Source organism: Ascoidea rubescens (assembly GCF_001661345.1).
Source record: "Ascoidea rubescens DSM 1968 unplaced genomic scaffold ASCRUscaffold_1, whole genome shotgun sequence".
NCBI lineage: Eukaryota > Fungi > Ascomycota > Saccharomycetes > Ascoideales > Ascoideaceae > Ascoidea > Ascoidea rubescens.
Window position 1 is genome coordinate 1,204,532 of NW_017962913.1, and position 16,378 is coordinate 1,220,909.

At 33.9% G+C, this 16,378-nt stretch overlaps 8 protein-coding genes across 8 annotated transcripts; 2 read left to right on the forward strand and 6 right to left on the reverse strand.

The window, feature by feature from the left end:
• Nucleotides 1-244: 244 nt before the first annotated feature.
• SIN3 (transcriptional regulator SIN3) lies at nucleotides 245-4,432 on the reverse strand (the record flags this gene model as incomplete). Its single annotated transcript, XM_020190033.1, has 5 exons — nucleotides 245-449; nucleotides 540-3,153; nucleotides 3,448-3,793; nucleotides 3,938-4,184; nucleotides 4,314-4,432. Coding segments are annotated over 5 exons (3,531 nt in total), but the record flags the coding sequence as incomplete, so codon positions are not given.
• Nucleotides 4,433-4,623: 191 nt separating this feature from the next.
• ASCRUDRAFT_29118 (phosphatase PAP2 family protein) lies at nucleotides 4,624-6,147 on the reverse strand (the record flags this gene model as incomplete). Its single annotated transcript, XM_020190093.1, has 1 exon — nucleotides 4,624-6,147. The coding sequence occupies one exon, from the start codon at nucleotides 6,145-6,147 to the stop codon at nucleotides 4,624-4,626; it is 1,524 nt and encodes a 507-aa protein (XP_020050036.1).
• Nucleotides 6,148-6,447: 300 nt separating this feature from the next.
• On the forward strand, nucleotides 6,448-6,963 carry SEC11 (signal peptidase complex catalytic subunit SEC11; the record flags this gene model as incomplete). The annotated part of the gene is made up of 1 exon (XM_020190137.1): nucleotides 6,448-6,963. One exon carries the CDS (start codon nucleotides 6,448-6,450, stop codon nucleotides 6,961-6,963), a length of 516 nt encoding a protein of 171 aa, XP_020050037.1.
• A 133-nt stretch (nucleotides 6,964-7,096) lies between these two features.
• On the reverse strand, nucleotides 7,097-7,603 carry ARC19 (Arc19p; the record flags this gene model as incomplete). Its single annotated transcript, XM_020190119.1, has 1 exon — nucleotides 7,097-7,603. A coding segment is annotated over one exon (507 nt), but the record flags the coding sequence as incomplete, so codon positions are not given.
• A 1,073-nt stretch (nucleotides 7,604-8,676) lies between these two features.
• Nucleotides 8,677-10,458, reverse strand: PRP40 (snoRNA-splicing protein PRP40; the record flags this gene model as incomplete). Its single annotated transcript, XM_020190111.1, has 2 exons — nucleotides 8,677-9,978; nucleotides 10,192-10,458. Coding segments are annotated over 2 exons (1,569 nt in total), but the record flags the coding sequence as incomplete, so codon positions are not given.
• Nucleotides 10,459-10,586: 128 nt separating this feature from the next.
• Nucleotides 10,587-12,470, forward strand: PRP3 (U4/U6-U5 snRNP complex subunit PRP3; the record flags this gene model as incomplete). Its single annotated transcript, XM_020192329.1, has 1 exon — nucleotides 10,587-12,470. A coding segment is annotated over exon 1 (1,452 nt), but the record flags the coding sequence as incomplete, so codon positions are not given.
• RCE1 (CAAX prenyl protease) lies at nucleotides 12,436-13,368 on the reverse strand (the record flags this gene model as incomplete). Its single annotated transcript, XM_020191189.1, has 1 exon — nucleotides 12,436-13,368. The coding sequence occupies one exon, from the start codon at nucleotides 13,366-13,368 to the stop codon at nucleotides 12,436-12,438; it is 933 nt and encodes a 310-aa protein (XP_020050041.1).
• Nucleotides 13,369-13,739: 371 nt separating this feature from the next.
• PRT1 (translation initiation factor eIF3 core subunit b) lies at nucleotides 13,740-15,974 on the reverse strand (the record flags this gene model as incomplete). The annotated part of the gene is made up of 1 exon (XM_020190230.1): nucleotides 13,740-15,974. One exon carries the CDS (start codon nucleotides 15,972-15,974, stop codon nucleotides 13,740-13,742), a length of 2,235 nt encoding a protein of 744 aa, XP_020050042.1.
• Nucleotides 15,975-16,378: the final 404 nt, after the last annotated feature.

A 16,378-nucleotide genomic window follows, 5' to 3' on the forward strand; every position in this document is an offset into this window, starting at 1 on the left:
ATACGAGCTATAAAAATTGATTACCTACGAAAAATCTAATATAAATATACACTATTACACACAATTACAATCTTCATTGAACTTCATGGTTTCTAATTTCTCCTTGAGAGACCTCTTGTTCTATCAGCGCAAATTGGTATCCACCTGTGGTTTCTTTATTAACTGAAGATGTCAAAACCTGTCCGTCTTTTGCTCCATCCACAGTAACAGTATTGACGTCAACATCAACCTTAATTTTTGGTTTCCAATTGTTGTATGCATCTCCACCTTGCTCTTCGAGTATTTTGAACCTTTCTTCAAAATTATCTATTGATTTTTCGTCTTCAATGTCACACTTCCAGCCATATATACCTTCCAATATTGTAACAAAACTTTCAAGTTTTTGTTCTTTAGTTCTCTGTGGTGTCTTTTCTGAGTTTTCTTTACTATCTTCATCTTCAGTTTTATTTCTACCTTCATCTTCATCTTCATCTTCATCTTCATCTTCATCTTCATTCTCAACTTCCTCATTATTGTTAATGGTGTTAAATACCGAATACCTTGTAAACTCATCATGACTGCCTTCTTCAAAATATAATTTATAAGAATCTTGGGCAACACGAACTTTCAATTGGGAATCTGTATAACCTTCAATTTGATCCTGAGAATCGTCATCGAAATTAGCCAAAAATGGCATGCAAATTTTATTTGCTGGAACCCCCTCAGTTGGATGTGCCATTATATAACTTGTTAAGTAATAATTCCATTTTTCTTCATCGTTCTTATGATTCTTCAAGGTCAAATCATCCAAAGCAACAAATTGAATAGTGACATGATCATTTTTGTTATCGTATTCAATTCTAAACATATTTTCTTCAGCTCCCATCAACTCTCTGACCCTCATTCTATAAATAATTTGATCTCTAGTTGCACTTCCAATATAATTTTTATCCAACTCAAATAAAACCATCATTTCTGATAATTTATTATCGCAAATTATTGTATGAATATGCTTGGATAATCCCTGAATGACTTTATCAACTGTAAATAACTTAAATGCTTTATTACGGTATGCTTGTCTTAATGTCTCCTCAAACCATTGTCTTTCAATTTGTCCCTCAATTAGCCTGATCGAAAGCTCAATTGTTTGTCCATATGGATTTTCTCCATTCAATTCATAACCCATGTCTTTTAATTGAGATGAGAGTAATCCTAGATCTTTGGCAAATTGTGTATCAATACGGCTAGATATTTCCTTACTAGTTTCTTCATTCATTTTCTTCAATTCTTCCAATCTTTCATAAATAGTCCTTAAAAATCTAAAAAATACATAAATTTGCGTATTGCAAAACAAATTAAAAACATTTCTTTGAGAATTAGAATTTAATGATTCATCCAATTCCAATGTTGCTCTAGGATTAGCTAATGTTTCAATCCATGACTCTCCAGCTTTAGCAACCTCATCAGATATATCAAGTTCATCATGGTGATCTTGAGATGGTGAAGCTGGACTGTCACTGACATCTCCTCCTCTTCTGTTTCTTTTATTACTTCTTTTGAGGACATCTCTGAGTAAGTCAGAATCACGGTTACGTTTTTTATTTCCAGTAGAGACTGGAGTCGTAGATCCTGCAATACTACTAGAATCTGTTGTAAAATTTTGGAATTTTTCAACCAATTCATCGGGCAATTCAAAGAACAATTTTAGAAAACACGAATAAAAATTAATAATTTTTTCTTTGTCTCTGGTTGAGTAAGGATTATTATTATCCAAGTACGCACATAACAATTGGGAAATATCAATAAAAATCTCTTTATCTTTGAAATCATAATCTAATTGATTTTGAGGTTTAGGTGTTAATGGATGAAGTTTCTTTATGGAGTTATTTTGCTCAACTTTAATAGCATTGATTTCGGAAATTAGTTGCTTAGTAGTTAATAATTTTTTATCGGCTTGTTTGAAAGTGAGACCTAAATGGTCTAAACTTTTATGAAAGACTTTTTGTTCTTGTTCTCTCCAAATTTTATTCCATTCTCGATGAGCCTTTTTCCATTCTTCGTCTTTCTGTTTTAATCTTTTTAAAACAATTGGAATGGATATTGCTGGTTTTTCGTGTAAAGCGTCTATTACTTCAAAACCTTTATCTTTATCATATATTTTTCTGATAACTTTTTTATAAATAGTTATTGATGTATGACCTAAACCAGGCTCTAACTTGAAATTCTCTTTCTCTCTTTGGGGCATTGAAGCGATTCTATTTGCGATTGTTTCCAAAGTTTGGATTGTTCTTAAATTTGCTTCCATATAAAAATCATATTCATGTCTAGCTTCTTCGATATTAAACAAGACTTCTTCATATTGATTTTTGCGATGAGCAATAAATCCCGAATCTTCGGAAGCCCAAATTGGATGACCAACCCATTCATCATTACAGACTTCCCAGCACAACTCATCACGGCCAGAGCAGGGCATATAAGTTTCAGCTTTTGGAAGTTGTCTATATGAGGGACCATATGCTTTACATAAATCTAGTTGTAATTTATGTTTTTTAAAATGGATATCTTCGATATTTAAAGGTTCAAGACCATCATAACCAATATAATTTTTGAACCAATCAAATAATTCGGGTTGAGAACCAATAAAGCTATAAATTCTTTCAACAAGAGTAATTTTGTCAATTAAATTTTGAGTGAAAAGGTTAATTAATTTCAAAAAATTATTATAAGTTGGTCTGTTTGAAATGAATTTTTTGCATTTATCAAAAAAGGCCAACTCTTCAGTTAGAGCAGTCTTTTGAGGAGGAAGTTTTTGGATTGGTTGTGATTGAGCTTGAACTTGAGATTGGGATTGTCTTTGATAAGATGGGTTATTTAGATAATTGGGGTTGGGTAGGATATCGCCTCTTTCACTTGAAACAGGATATTGATCGTTGCTATTGTTGATATTTTGTAGAGAAATATAATTATTATTTGATCTTCTGTTATTTGGGGCTATTATAGGATTAGCAATTGGAGGAGGCTGAATGGAAATTTGTTGTAATTGATTAGCTTGCTGTAATTGTTGCAGGACCTGATTTTGAATTTGAATTTGACCTGAAATTGAATTTTTGGATGCCGAGGGAGGAGGAAAATTTCCAACTGGTGGAAGATGAGAATTAGTAGGGGTTCTTAAACCTTGAGGAATTTGGTTTTGGTTTTGGTTTTGAGGTTGATTTTGATTTTGATTTTGACTTTGACTTTGATTTTGACTTTGACTTTGACTTTGACTTTGATTCTGACTCTGAGGTTGATTTTGAACTTGATTTTGGTTTTGGGAAGGCACAGGAGAATAATAAGATGAGTAAGATAAGTCCTGTTGTTGAACCGGGTGTTGTTGTTGATGGGATTGAGTTTGCTGATATTGTTGAGATAAATTTTGATTTAATTGCTGCTGTTGCTGTTGCTGTTGGTTGAAAGATTGATAATTACTTTGTGGAAGACTAAATTGCTGTGGACCATCGTAAGGTATAAATCTTTTAAAGTCTGCTAATAAATCAGGATCATCTCTGAACAAGTTTGTCACCTCATGATAAACTTCATAGATTGGTTTATTTTCAGTTTGATAATTCTGCAAAGTTTTCAAAAACTGTTTATAAATTTCGGGTTGATTGGTAAAACGGACTTTAACATGATTGACATAGTTGATTGCATCGTTCATTTCGACTTGACCTTGAATTTGTTGTTGAATTGTGGATTGAGTTGGATGATAGATCTGAATTTGTTGTGATTGAGATTGTAGTTGCTGTTGCTGATGCTGTTGCTGATGCTGCTGCTGCTGCTGCTGCTGCTGCTGTTGTTGTTGTTGTTGGATTTGCAGCGTATGAACTTGAGAAATTTGGGGTTGCTGAGGTTGGGGATGCTGAATTGGATGAAGAGGCATTTGTGGTGGCACTTGTTGAGCTTGAGTTTGAGTTTGGACTTGAGAGGAAGAGATTTGTGACAGAGATAGATGCTGGGGTTGGGATTGAGATTGAGATTGCTGAGGGATCGAGGATTGAGTGGTTGTGCCTCTTGGAGTGGTTACTCGAATCAAATGAGGATCAAGAGGATCTGTCGAACACTCAATGTGATAACCTGGAGGCAAAAAGGTGTTAAAGCCTTGGATCAAGTTGAGATGTCCACGAAATAATACTGATACTTTGTCGATAACGTCCGGGGTGTCAATCCTGTTAAAAAAAACAAGCCAAAAGCAAAAAAAGCAAAGAAGATGTTAGTGAGAAATCCAAAGGAGCTGAAAAAAACAAAACAGCAACATCGAGACAGCAACACCAGAGCAGGAGAGCAACGATACATACATTTGCCCTTTGAAGGCCTTCATAATGTCCAAGAACTGGTTGTAGACATCGGGCTGGTGAAAAAACTGTTTTTTTACTTGCTTTAAATAGGCCAAAGCATCTGTCATGTTCAAGATTCGAAGCAAGGGCTGGTCCTGTGGTTGGCCATTCATTTCCTGTGATAGCTGGAGAAGATATATGAGCTGTGCCTGAAGAACTGGAGCTTTTTTGCTTTTGTATCTCAGTGCCTTTTTGCGCAGGGCTTACCCGCCAGGTCACGTTCCATGCCGGCTCCACAGAGATGGACGCTGCGGGTGTGCATATGCACGCCTCATCTGGCAGCGCACTCCAAGCCCACGAGTCTGGTAGCCACGGCGAACCCGAACACCGCCATGAAGGGAATGCCGGCGTACACGATCAACCGCCCAACCACCTCCACGTCGTACCGCGGCCGCAACGCGACGCACGCCGGATAGGTGCGGTTTTTCAAGTCCAAGTCGTGCTCCAACTCCCTGGCGTTTTTGCTAGTCGACAACACCTCATAGTAGTCGCTCATCGACGCTGGGCCCTGTTTGTCGTCTAGCTTTCCAAAGGTGAGATCGCTCTTGGAAATGTTATCTTTGGAGAGTAGATTCTCGTAAATCGTCTCGTACTCCTTTTCGCTTGAGATTCGGGAAACCGGCCTGAAAAACCTTCTGGGAACGTAGATGTTGATCTTCTTGTAAATTCTGGGTAAGATCAAGTAGATGATTTTCTTAGAGAACGTTTTCCAAATCAACACCAAAATTGCTCCTAGCACCACCCTCAAAATAGACCCAACCAACCCCAATTGATCATATGAATAGTATGTCGATATCTTGCTATCCTGGTACTCAATTGGCAAAACGTACTTGGATTTAGAATACAACCAATGCGTAATCTCCAATCCTGATACAACTCCAATAAATGCAACAGAGTCGTCAAAACATGGGCAGTCGTCAACGGGCTCAGCATGGAAATGAATCAATATACCAGTTATACTTATAATTGAAACCGGAATCAAAATTGAAACCAAACCAAGTTTTAAATCAAAATTAAACACAAAATTGTCCCAATGCTCTTTAATCAACAATCGAAATATAACACAAAATATCCCTATCAAAGATCCAAATAGTAAGTCTAAAAACCCATGCATCCCACAATAAATTCTACCAAATAAAAGTGAAAAATAATAAACGAAAATCAAAAATATCGAAAAATATTCTAAAATGAATGAGTCATTGTTAATACTATTATTATTATCAATTTTGTTGTTTTGAATTTTTTCATACAAATAAACCAAAAAAATCAATGCAGCGCCCGTCGCATTTGCTGAATGTGATGACGGTAATCCATATTCCTTTGCTGTATATCCTGACATTGTGATCCGATGTACAGGAGGTGATCTTGGTCTAGGTAAACAAAAATAATCCTTCAAGCATCCTGTGAAAAACACCCCAAATCCTAAAACCCAAACTAAATCCCTCGTCAACTCGGCTGATCCAAACCAAATGGGTATTGGTAAAATTAAAACATAAAATGTGTGAGCAGCCAAATTAGCAGTCCACGAAAAATACAAATCAAAAACCTTGCAACGTAATAAAGACTGGATTTTGAACAAAATTGGGGTTTCTGCTCTAATTAATGGCAATAAAATCGACCTAAACCGATAACGAAATGGTGAAAATTTAGACTTGTAATGTTCGTCACTCTTATTTCCAGCATCAATGTTAATAACAGATCTCTTTCTAGGTCGATTTGTTCTCTGGTTCGCAGTAATAGTTGTGGAAGAAGAGCTTGAGCTGGTGCCCTGGAAATCCACAACAGAGAATGGCATTATCAAAGAAAATTAAATATAAATTACTGCTGCACTGGAACCAAATGCATTTCAACTCCCAAACAGCAAACCGACTCTATAAAACTGCTTATCTTCTCTTCTCATAACGTGAACAATTTCACACTTCAAGGTTTGCCTGGATTGAGTTTCCGTCCATCTACGGAAAAACACATCCGTTCCCGGAAAAAACAATATCTGCAGAAGCTGGTTTGGACAGCATTTTCTTTTTAGGAGAAGAAGCAGAAGAAGCAGAAGCAGAGATCCCATTGCGTTTCAACACCCTCACAACACTCTCACACAATGCTATCTGTAAATCGCCAGCAAATAAGCCAGCTTTTGCAGTTTGCACTAATCGTCTCCAGTGCTTTTATGATCTGGAAAACTCTTTCTGTGATAACAAACTCAGAGTCTCCAATTGTCGTTGTATTGTCTGGCTCAATGGAACCTGCCTTCCAAAGAGGCGATATATTGTTTTTGAATAATAGGCAGACCTTTGTTGACGCCGGTGATATAGTTGTTTATCAGATCAAACATAGAGAAATTCCAATTGTTCATCGAGTAATGAATCAACACTCAAACTTGCAAAAGTTAAAACAGTTTCTCTTGACCAAAGGTGACAACAATCCCGTAAATGACTTAAGCTTGTACAATAGAAATCAACTATATCTTAACAGAGAAAAGGACATTTTGGGTGTAGTCAAAGGTTACTTGCCCAAAGTTGGCTATTTAACTATATTTATAACTGAAAATGCTTACTTCAAATATACCTTACTAGGTTTGATGGCCATATCTTCGATTTTACAACGTGATGAATGATAACCTTTAAGTAGCACTCTTTTAACAATAACAACATTTTATAGCTTAATTTGATTTAATTTAATTTAACTTAAATCTAAAAAATAAAAAAATAAAACAATAAAATAAAAGAATAAACAGACAAAAAATAAACTTAATCAAAAGGTGTCAAATATGCTTCAGCAATAAATCTCGATCTTGCATTTAAAAATAACTTCATTTCACTGATTTCTTTATCAACGTCTTCCATGAATTCAATGATAAAATCAACTAACTTAAATTTCAACATTTTATTTGTATGGTAATTAGTTATCAAAAAACTGATATCATATCCCTCAATTGGATTTCTTCTTAATATTAAAAATTGTTCAGCTCTTGAGGTTAAAAATCTTGTAAATTTATGAACCAATATCTGTTCAATTTCATCGCTTTTTTTGATTTTGATTGAAACTCGAACTGAATTAATACTTGGTTCAATCAAAGTTTTTTCGTTTTCATTCCTCGATATTAACATTGGATTCAATAAAACCTCTCTAGTTTGCTTGCTCTCGATTTCAGGTCTATTGTGCCTTTCAACAATTTGTGACGAAAAATCCTCCAATGTCATTGCTGCTGTCAAACTGCTTCTTACAGCAGATAAATATGGTCTTAATGATTGTGACTATTTCATTATTATTCAATTCAATTTAATTCAATTTCCATCAATTTAATTTATCATTATATCACCTTTTCAAACTCTTATTCTCATCAAATGAATTTCAGATATTTTATTTTTTTTTGTTCAAGTTTTCTCAATCTTGTTTTTTTAACTTCCCCTATTCCTACATAAATCGAAAAATCAATTGATGCGAGTTGAAAAAAAAATGATAAATTACGATTAACCAATTTGATCACAACACTGTTAGTACCCTAGTAATGGAATATTAGTTTCTAGCACTCAATTACTCACCATTTTTCCTATTAAATCTTATATTCTAATCCTACTTATTATCCTATATGAGGTTCACCAGATCACAGATGGATAACAATACGTATCGGCTTTGGTTCTTTTATTTTTCACTGACCGCTTAGCTAAGCAAAAACCCAAAAATCAGGTACCAATGCATTTAGCCGTTTAAAAATGCGTCATATGCATAAAAACCAAATAGATGGTTCTAACCCATCGCAATGGTGAAAAGGAAGCAAAAACAGCAAAAACAGCATAAGAAGCACAAGTTCTCAATAGTCCAACTCCATATTAACTAAATTATTGTTAAAGGCACTGCTCACTTTGGTTGACATGTTTGCTGCTGCAAATCTTCTATCTCTTGCTTCTCTTTCCCTTCTTCGTTGATCTTCTATTAGTTTTTCTTTCATCGATCTAATAGATATATTGAAAATAATTTCCACTTCTTTTTCGATTTGTTTTTCAATATCAATTTCGTTATCCAAATCACTTTTGTTTTTTTCCTCTATTTTCTCTTCATCAACTGGTTCAAACAATTCGGGATTGGTTTTGATTAATTCAATCAGTTTATCAACAGTAGTTAGCTTCTCGTAATTTTCGCTGTACAACACAGTCTGGTTTCTTGTCAAAAAATCTCGAAATTCTAAATATTCAACTTCTTTCTTGTTTTTTATATTCTCATAAAATTTATTGAATTTAATTGAATTTAATTTGTTAAGACTATCATTTGCTTCTTTATAGCAACAATTTGCTAAAAAATTTCCAAAAATCCCCTTTCTTTCCAAATACCTATTAATCACATTTTTCTTAATTTTGAATACATCACTGATTTCTTCATTTATCAAAATCTCATAAATCAATCCAATATCTTTTTCTTTTATATTTTTAGTTTTTTCATTTTCCGATATCAATTTTAGAAAATATTCTTTGATATTAACCATATTAAATCTTAGCGTGTTTTTATTTATCAATTTGAAGTTTTTCTCCAACAACAAATTAAAAACAATATCTTTTTGGGCCCTTAAATTTACAGTTTTTTCTTCAACTACATCCAAAAATAATTCCAATGGCGTAGATCCATTGCGGCCACATAATTCAATAAATGCTGGTTCATCTTTAATCAATAAATGAAAATCTTTAAATTTAGTATTGACATCAATCATATTGTCTCCAGAACTGTATTTTTTTAATATTTGATTTTTAAAATTATCTCTAGCAATTCTATCTTTTCTATAGTTAATTTTGTCAATTTTTTTAATTTTATTTTCAAATTCCATTTGGATTTCTTTAAATATTTCTTCATAAGTATTTAACAAATCCAATTGAGTCAAGATTTTAAAATTTTTATTTTCTTTAAATCTTGCATCGCTTTCAATATAATTTAAAACAAATTTCCAATTATTTTTAATATTGATAATGTCTCTTTTAACTAAATTGACTTTGAAATAATCTTTTAGTTCAGAAATCGCCTGTTTTTTTAATTCATTTTTAGCTTTAGATTGTTCGTTTCTTAGCTCGCTTATAAAATTATCAAAACATGTTTTTTTTTCTTTTTCAGAAATAATAGAGTGCAAATAAATTGGTTCATCTTGAATCAACCTTTTGATTGTTTTCCATCTTGAATAATAAAAAATCTTGCCCTCTTCTTTATAATTGTTTAACATATTTAAAAAAGCTTTATTAAACTTCTCCTTGGAATTATTTTCCGCCATTAATTCTTCTTCTGTTCTGTTAATTAAATATTCATGAAATAGTCTTTGTCTATCTAATGAGTTATCGATTATCCAGTATCTTTTGTCATTAATAAATTTTTCCATAATTTGTTTGAATGACCATGTTGCGTCCACTTTATTTTCCCTTAACATTAACGTGTATTTAGTTTTGCCATCATCATTATAGACAATGGAGCTTGAAATATTAAGTAACTCATTTTTATCTTTAAACAAATTTAACAATTCTGCTTGAAAATCTCGCTCTTTTGTTACTTTATTTTCCTTTTTCTCTATGCCACTAGTTTCCAGAATATGGTTGTTGTTTTCAGTTGTAATCTGATCGTTTTCCTTTTTAACAAACACATTTCCATTGTTTCCCTTTGCCTTCTTATTGACATGTAAAAGATTTTCATTGTCATTTTCTCCTTCTTCTTCCACACCAACCCTTTTTTCTGCCGAAGATATATTTCCCAAGTGCAATATCTGCTCTTGTTCCCTTTCAGATAGTGAAATAGTCTGAGGAATTGCAGTTGTTTGGGATTGCGATTGCTGCTGTTTTTCTTTCTGGATCTTTTGAACTGCAAATTTTACCTCCTCTGGAAATTCCCAGGTAGTGACCTTGGTGACTTTATTGTAATAGTATGGCTTGTTGTTGTTTTGAGCAGACAAATACTTCTTCCAGTTTGAATCCACCAATGCCTGGTCGATTATTGAATCATCATAGGAAACAACATTGGGCACAACTGGACCCAGAGACGAAGATTGGGGTTTTGTCCAGGAAGTCGCTCTGGTAATTGTGTTGTAGTAATATGTTCTTCCCTGGGGATCTTTCAAATCTTTCCACTCCAGACTATCCATTCTACAATTTAATGATTATTGGTGCTAACAACCAAAGTCTTTTACTGGCTTACTGGCAAAAAGCAGTTGTTTCAATAGCGATCAGCTCAATTTTTTTTTCCAGAATCCGCGCATCGAACAAAAAACTAATTCTAATTATGATTGATTAAAATCTGGAATTGCAATAATCTGATAACAATGAGCTCGAGAAAAAGAGAGTATTTTAAATCTGACAGCAGTCGAAGCAGCAGAAAAAGGCTCAGATTTGACTACAATTCAAGAAACAGCGACAGAAGCAGCACTAAAAATGACGATAGAAGCAGAACAATCTCCACTGCACAAGACGATGCCTTTACAAAGCCAAAAGCCAAAATCCAAAGTCTCAACAGTTCAAGAGACTCTCTTTCAAGTTCAAAGCCCAAGTATATATATCCTGCGAGCAATGATTCGAAGCAAAAGAAATCCACTTTTGCTGAAAGAATTGCAGAAAGAAGAAGACTACTCAATGGAGAAGGCGAATCACCATCTGAGACTGCAAGACCCTTGGGTTTAAATGTCGAGTTACATCCTTTATTAAGGGAATCTATCGTACTGAAGAGCGAAAATACGAGTTTTACTGAGAATGAGAATGCAAAGATAAAAAATGCAAAGCTTCAGCAGAAATTGAGACCTGGTGTGTCAAAATTTGATTTGAATCCCTATTTTGATCCCAATGATTTTCAGGTCAAGGACCCCTCGATGAAGAAAAAAAAGAGGCAATTGGTATTTAATGAAAAAGGGAAATACATTGATAAAGCTATACAAATACGAAAAGAAATTGAGGAAAAACAGCAAAGGGAAAAGGAGTTACTTGAACGAAAATTGGATACTGTAAACAACCCAATTGAAAGCTTGGGTGAATCAAATTATCAGCCTAAGAAACCTCCTTTGGTTGAATGGTGGGATTATCCTATTTTATTACCCAATACAACTTATAATGACTTGAAATTTGATGAAGAGAGTAAAGAACTTGTCAATTTGTCTGAAAAAATAAAGAGCGAAAATATAACTCACTATGTGCAACATCCAATACCAATAAACGCCCCTTGGGAGAAACACTTGCCACCAATGAAACCATTATATTTGACCAAGAAAGAAATCAAAAGAATGCGAAAAAACAGAAGACAGGAAATATACAAGGATAAACAAGACAAAATTAAATTGGGTCTTGAGCCTGCTCCACCTCCAAAGGTCAAGTTAAAGAATTTAATGAATGTGTTGACAAATGAAGCTATAAAAGACCCAACTTTGGTTGAAATGAAAGTTAAAAGAGATATTGAATTGAGAAAATTGAATCATTTTAAAGCCAATGAAGATAGAAAACTATCTTCAGAACAAAAAATGGAAAAGTTCATGACAAAATTAGAAAATGACAAAAACTATAACGGTTATTTTACAAATGTTTACAAAATCTCGAAATTGATTCATCCTAAGCATAAATTTTTAGTTAACGTCAATGCCACTCAATTAAATTTGTTAGGCATTGGAATAATCGTTAAAAACGAATTTTCTTTAGTAATAGTAGAAGGTGGAAATAAAGGCATTAGGTTCTTCCAAAACTTAATGTTGAACAGAATTAAATGGGAGGAAAATGTTGAACCCAAAAAAAAAGTCGAGACAGCAAAAGAAAACAGAAAAAGTAAAAAAACAAGTGAAAGTGATCTCAAAATTGAAGATTTAACAGGAAATAAATGCGAATTAATTTGGAAAGGTCAAATTAAGGATTTTCATTTTAAAAAATGGTCCTTGCACGAAGTAAAATCTGAAGACGACGCAATAAATTTATTACAAGCATATAATGCTGATAACTATTGGCGAGAAGCAAAATCCAGTAATGCATAAATTTTGTATTTAATTTTTTTTATTTCGTTTTTGTTTTAAAAGAAAAGAAAAAAAAAATATTGATTGAACATTTTTCTATTAAGAGTTTATTTGTTTTTTTATATTTTTTCAGCAAAACTAGTGCCATTTGATTGGTGATAATTTGCTGTGTGTTAGTGGTTTTAGAAACATAAAAAACCCAATAGCACCACCTATCAATAAAAGATAATAAACCGTTTTCATTGAGGTCCTATTTGAAGAAGGCTTGAAACTTGGAAATCCCATATAGTTGCAAAAAGAATGAACAACAAAACAGCTCCAAACATTGCCCATTCTTAAAAATACATAATTTGTGAAAATACCAAACAAAGACGTGTAGGCGAACTGGGCTAAACAGACTTTAACGATGAACAGCTTTTTATAGGTACTTGTGCTGTAAAGCTCATACCCATGGTGCAAGTGAGCAACACCAAAGTATAATGGTGTCACGAATATTAGCACATCCAACCCAATTTTATTTAGTGGATACAAACAACCCAATATACAACTTGTGTAAACAATTTCTTCGGTAAATGGCCCAACAATAACGTTTCTAAAACCCCAGATGTTGCGTGTTTCTAAATAGAAATTCCTGATAATATTTGTTCTTCTTCCAAATTGATTCTTTTGCAAAACAACGTAATCAAATAGAGGACCAGCAAATAGAATAACTACAAGAAGCAAGCTTTTAGCAGTATTGTTCATAAACACAAAAACGTAATCAATTCTGAAAATAAAGGCATCGTGGGTGTACTTCAAGCCAGGAATTATTCCCAAAACACTAATACCATGGACTATGTTATGGACCACTTTGAAGTATGTCAAGATAACTGGCAATGCTGCAATCCAAAACAACGACAATATCAGCACTTTTTTGATTCTTGTTCTCACAGCTATAGGGTCGTTTCTTGTTGCTGGTGGTTCTCCTGCTGCTACTCTGGACCTGGGAACAACATACAACACCAACACGTAGGAAACAGCTATGAGAAAGGACAAGCAGTAAGCGAAAGTCGTGGTGTATTTTATTCTCATTTTGAACTCAGCAGTTGTCTCAGCAGATAATTGTATTCCAGCAAGGTCTTCTATGAACAGCTGTGCAGTTATTCTGAAGTTGTTTTGTGATTGCTCGTTAAAAGTCTAAACGGCCAGATCAAAGAATACCAGATTCTGCGTATGCTGTTTATGCTGTTTATGCTGATATTGTTTTGCTGCTTAAAAGTGTTTTAGGGCAGTCAAAGCACATAATTGTAGAGAAAGAGTCTAGATCCCCATTTAGAGCTAGGTCTGTCGATGTCCAGAGCCTGAATTACACTTCTACAAAGTACTGGACGTTAAGCTGAAAAAAATAAATTGGAATGATGAGATGTATACAACTAGTTTACAAAAAATCATAACTAAGTGGACTATTCGATTATTTCTTCCGTTTCTTCGATAATTTCTTCTTTAATCTCTTCAATAATTTCCTCTTCTATAGGTTCTTCGACAGGTTTGACACCCAATCTTGCCAATTTTTCATGAGCATTTTCTCTCCATGATCTCCATTCTTCCAATAAGCCACGACGTTTCAAAATCAATTCTCTTGTAGCTTCACTGGCCTCCATAGCATCAATTTCATCGAATTGAGCAGAATATTCACGCAATTGTTTACGTACTTTTCTCTTATTGTTGGCAGTTAATAATGATGCCGGTCTGGGTCTCCATTGGAAATCTTTAAAGTTGTCAATCAATTCAGCCTTGAGAAGATGCCCTGAAAAATCATAAAGTTTATAACCATTCTCTACAGGATGTCTCCATATTGAAGACCAACCGGCAACAAAACGTCCAGAAGGATCCCATGCAAGATCTACTAAACCAAAATGTTCAGCAAATCCAATTTGCTTTACATTAGCCTGAACAACTTTGTTGCTTTTGTTTTCGTTATCAGTTAGACCTTTATTTTCAACATAATCAAAATCAAAAAATTCAATTTCTGGTTTTGAAGGTAAAATTGTAGCTACTAAAACAAATCTCCCAGCTGGAGACCAGAAAATAGTATTTGAACGTTTTTTGCTCAAAGATTTGACGGCTTGATATTTTTTAAATTGAGCCACAGGAGGAGCAATTCCTCCTTTTCTTTTATTTAATAGAGAAGCGTTAATCTTAACCTTTTCAACTTCAGGTGCATAAAATGACACAGTATTTTTAGGTAATGGATTGTCATCGGCTTGTCCTGGAGTAGAAATTGTTACAAATCTTTCACCCTTTGGTTCCCAAGCAAAATTTGTGACCAAATCTTCAACATCAAGATTTTCAACAGGAATATCCTTTCCAGTTAATTGGAAAAACTTAAAATTAGTAAATAAAGTCTTTCTAGATTTAGTATGACGATCAACTTTACAACATAAATATTTCCCTTCACTTTGCCAATGAATTTTACAATCTGATACAGAAAAAACATTGACAGCTCTTAGAACTTTTTTTGTAGGAATTTCCATTATAGCTACTCTAGCAGGTTGATTTTCCAGTTCAGGAGTCCAATAAGCTAGAATGTTTGATAATTCTTTAGTTTTTTTATTTATTTCTAAAGGAACACCGGTTGGAGCCCATTCAAAATCAACTATATCAGGCACTTTAATGATTTGTTTACCTAATAATTCCATAGTTTCAGAATCATAAACTGCAATAGCACCTGGTCCAGCTCTTGCACAGTATTTATCGTCATGACTCCATTTAATAAGGGGCCAAGGTAGTTTTTTAGAACTTTGTAATGCTGTAGGTAAAGCAAATGTTTTTTTGGGCAATTCAGTTAAAATATCCCAGATTACTAACTGGTTGCCTTCATCTTTGGGCAAAAATGGGAAATTTGCTCTATTTGCATGATCTTCAGGAGGTAAAGTAATTGGATCAGGAGATAAAGTTACTAGATATTTTTCATTTGGCGAGATATCAATTAATCTGACATTAGGATGGAAAAATCTACCTATTTTATCAAACTCGGATCTACCCCAAGATTGAACACCTTGAGGGTGAATTGAAAATAAAAATGATCCCAATGGAGAAAACTTCACAAAAGTACTTGTCCAATTAGATCTTGGTGGAACAACAGGTGAAGAATTGTTAAGTTTATTGTTCCAAAACACGCCAACTGTATCATCTCTGTGCAATAAAAATTGATCACGACCAGCCTTATCTTTCAACCACGATCTAATATATTCAGATTCTTGGAATGGCGGAATTTTAGGTTCTTTGAAAGTGCTGGTTAATTCAGTATTTCCATATCTATCAATGTCAGACAATTTATTTAAAAACAAACGATGCTTAGCATCCAATTTTTTACCATTCAATCTTTTTATAGCAATTTCAGCTACTGAGGGATTTTCAAATTGGACAAAACACCAACCCTTTGATCTGCCCTTTTCATCGGCAGGAATATGGAAAGATGAGTTTTCGTGGAGCTTGCAACCAATAGAGGTAAACAACTTTGTCAAGACCTTTTGCAAGACAGGAAACTTGGTCTTTGGAGCGATTGGAATACCATCGATAACAACGTAGTTATCAGCATAGGAGTTCTGCTCAACTTTGTATTTTTCCTCTAGATCAGAGTAGTCGATATCGTCCAAATCAAGGAGACTGATATCAATTTCATCATTAACAGCCATGCTGTGCTATGTGTTATATCTGCCTGTAGGTATACTGGCCCTAATGTCTCTGTCTCCAACAACAATTGTCTGATCTGTTGTGTTTTAAAAAATTTCAGTGCTTTCCTCAAAGAAATCCAGCACCAAAAAGAAAAATTTTCAATGTGGAAAAAAAAGGCCGGGTAAAAATAGCCGAGGCACGTGCAAAATGCTTCCTGTGCTGTGTGTGCTGCTCGGGCCATCAGAAATGGCGACTATAGTATAATATACATTAAATTACATAGAAGGATAAAAAGCATAACAGGTGGTCTAAGAAATAGCGTGAAAAAAATAAACAACCAGTCCCCAACCCCAAAACTTGGAGAAAACTATTATTAAAATTATTGAAATTAAATGATAAAAATCTCAGAAAATCAAGGTGATTG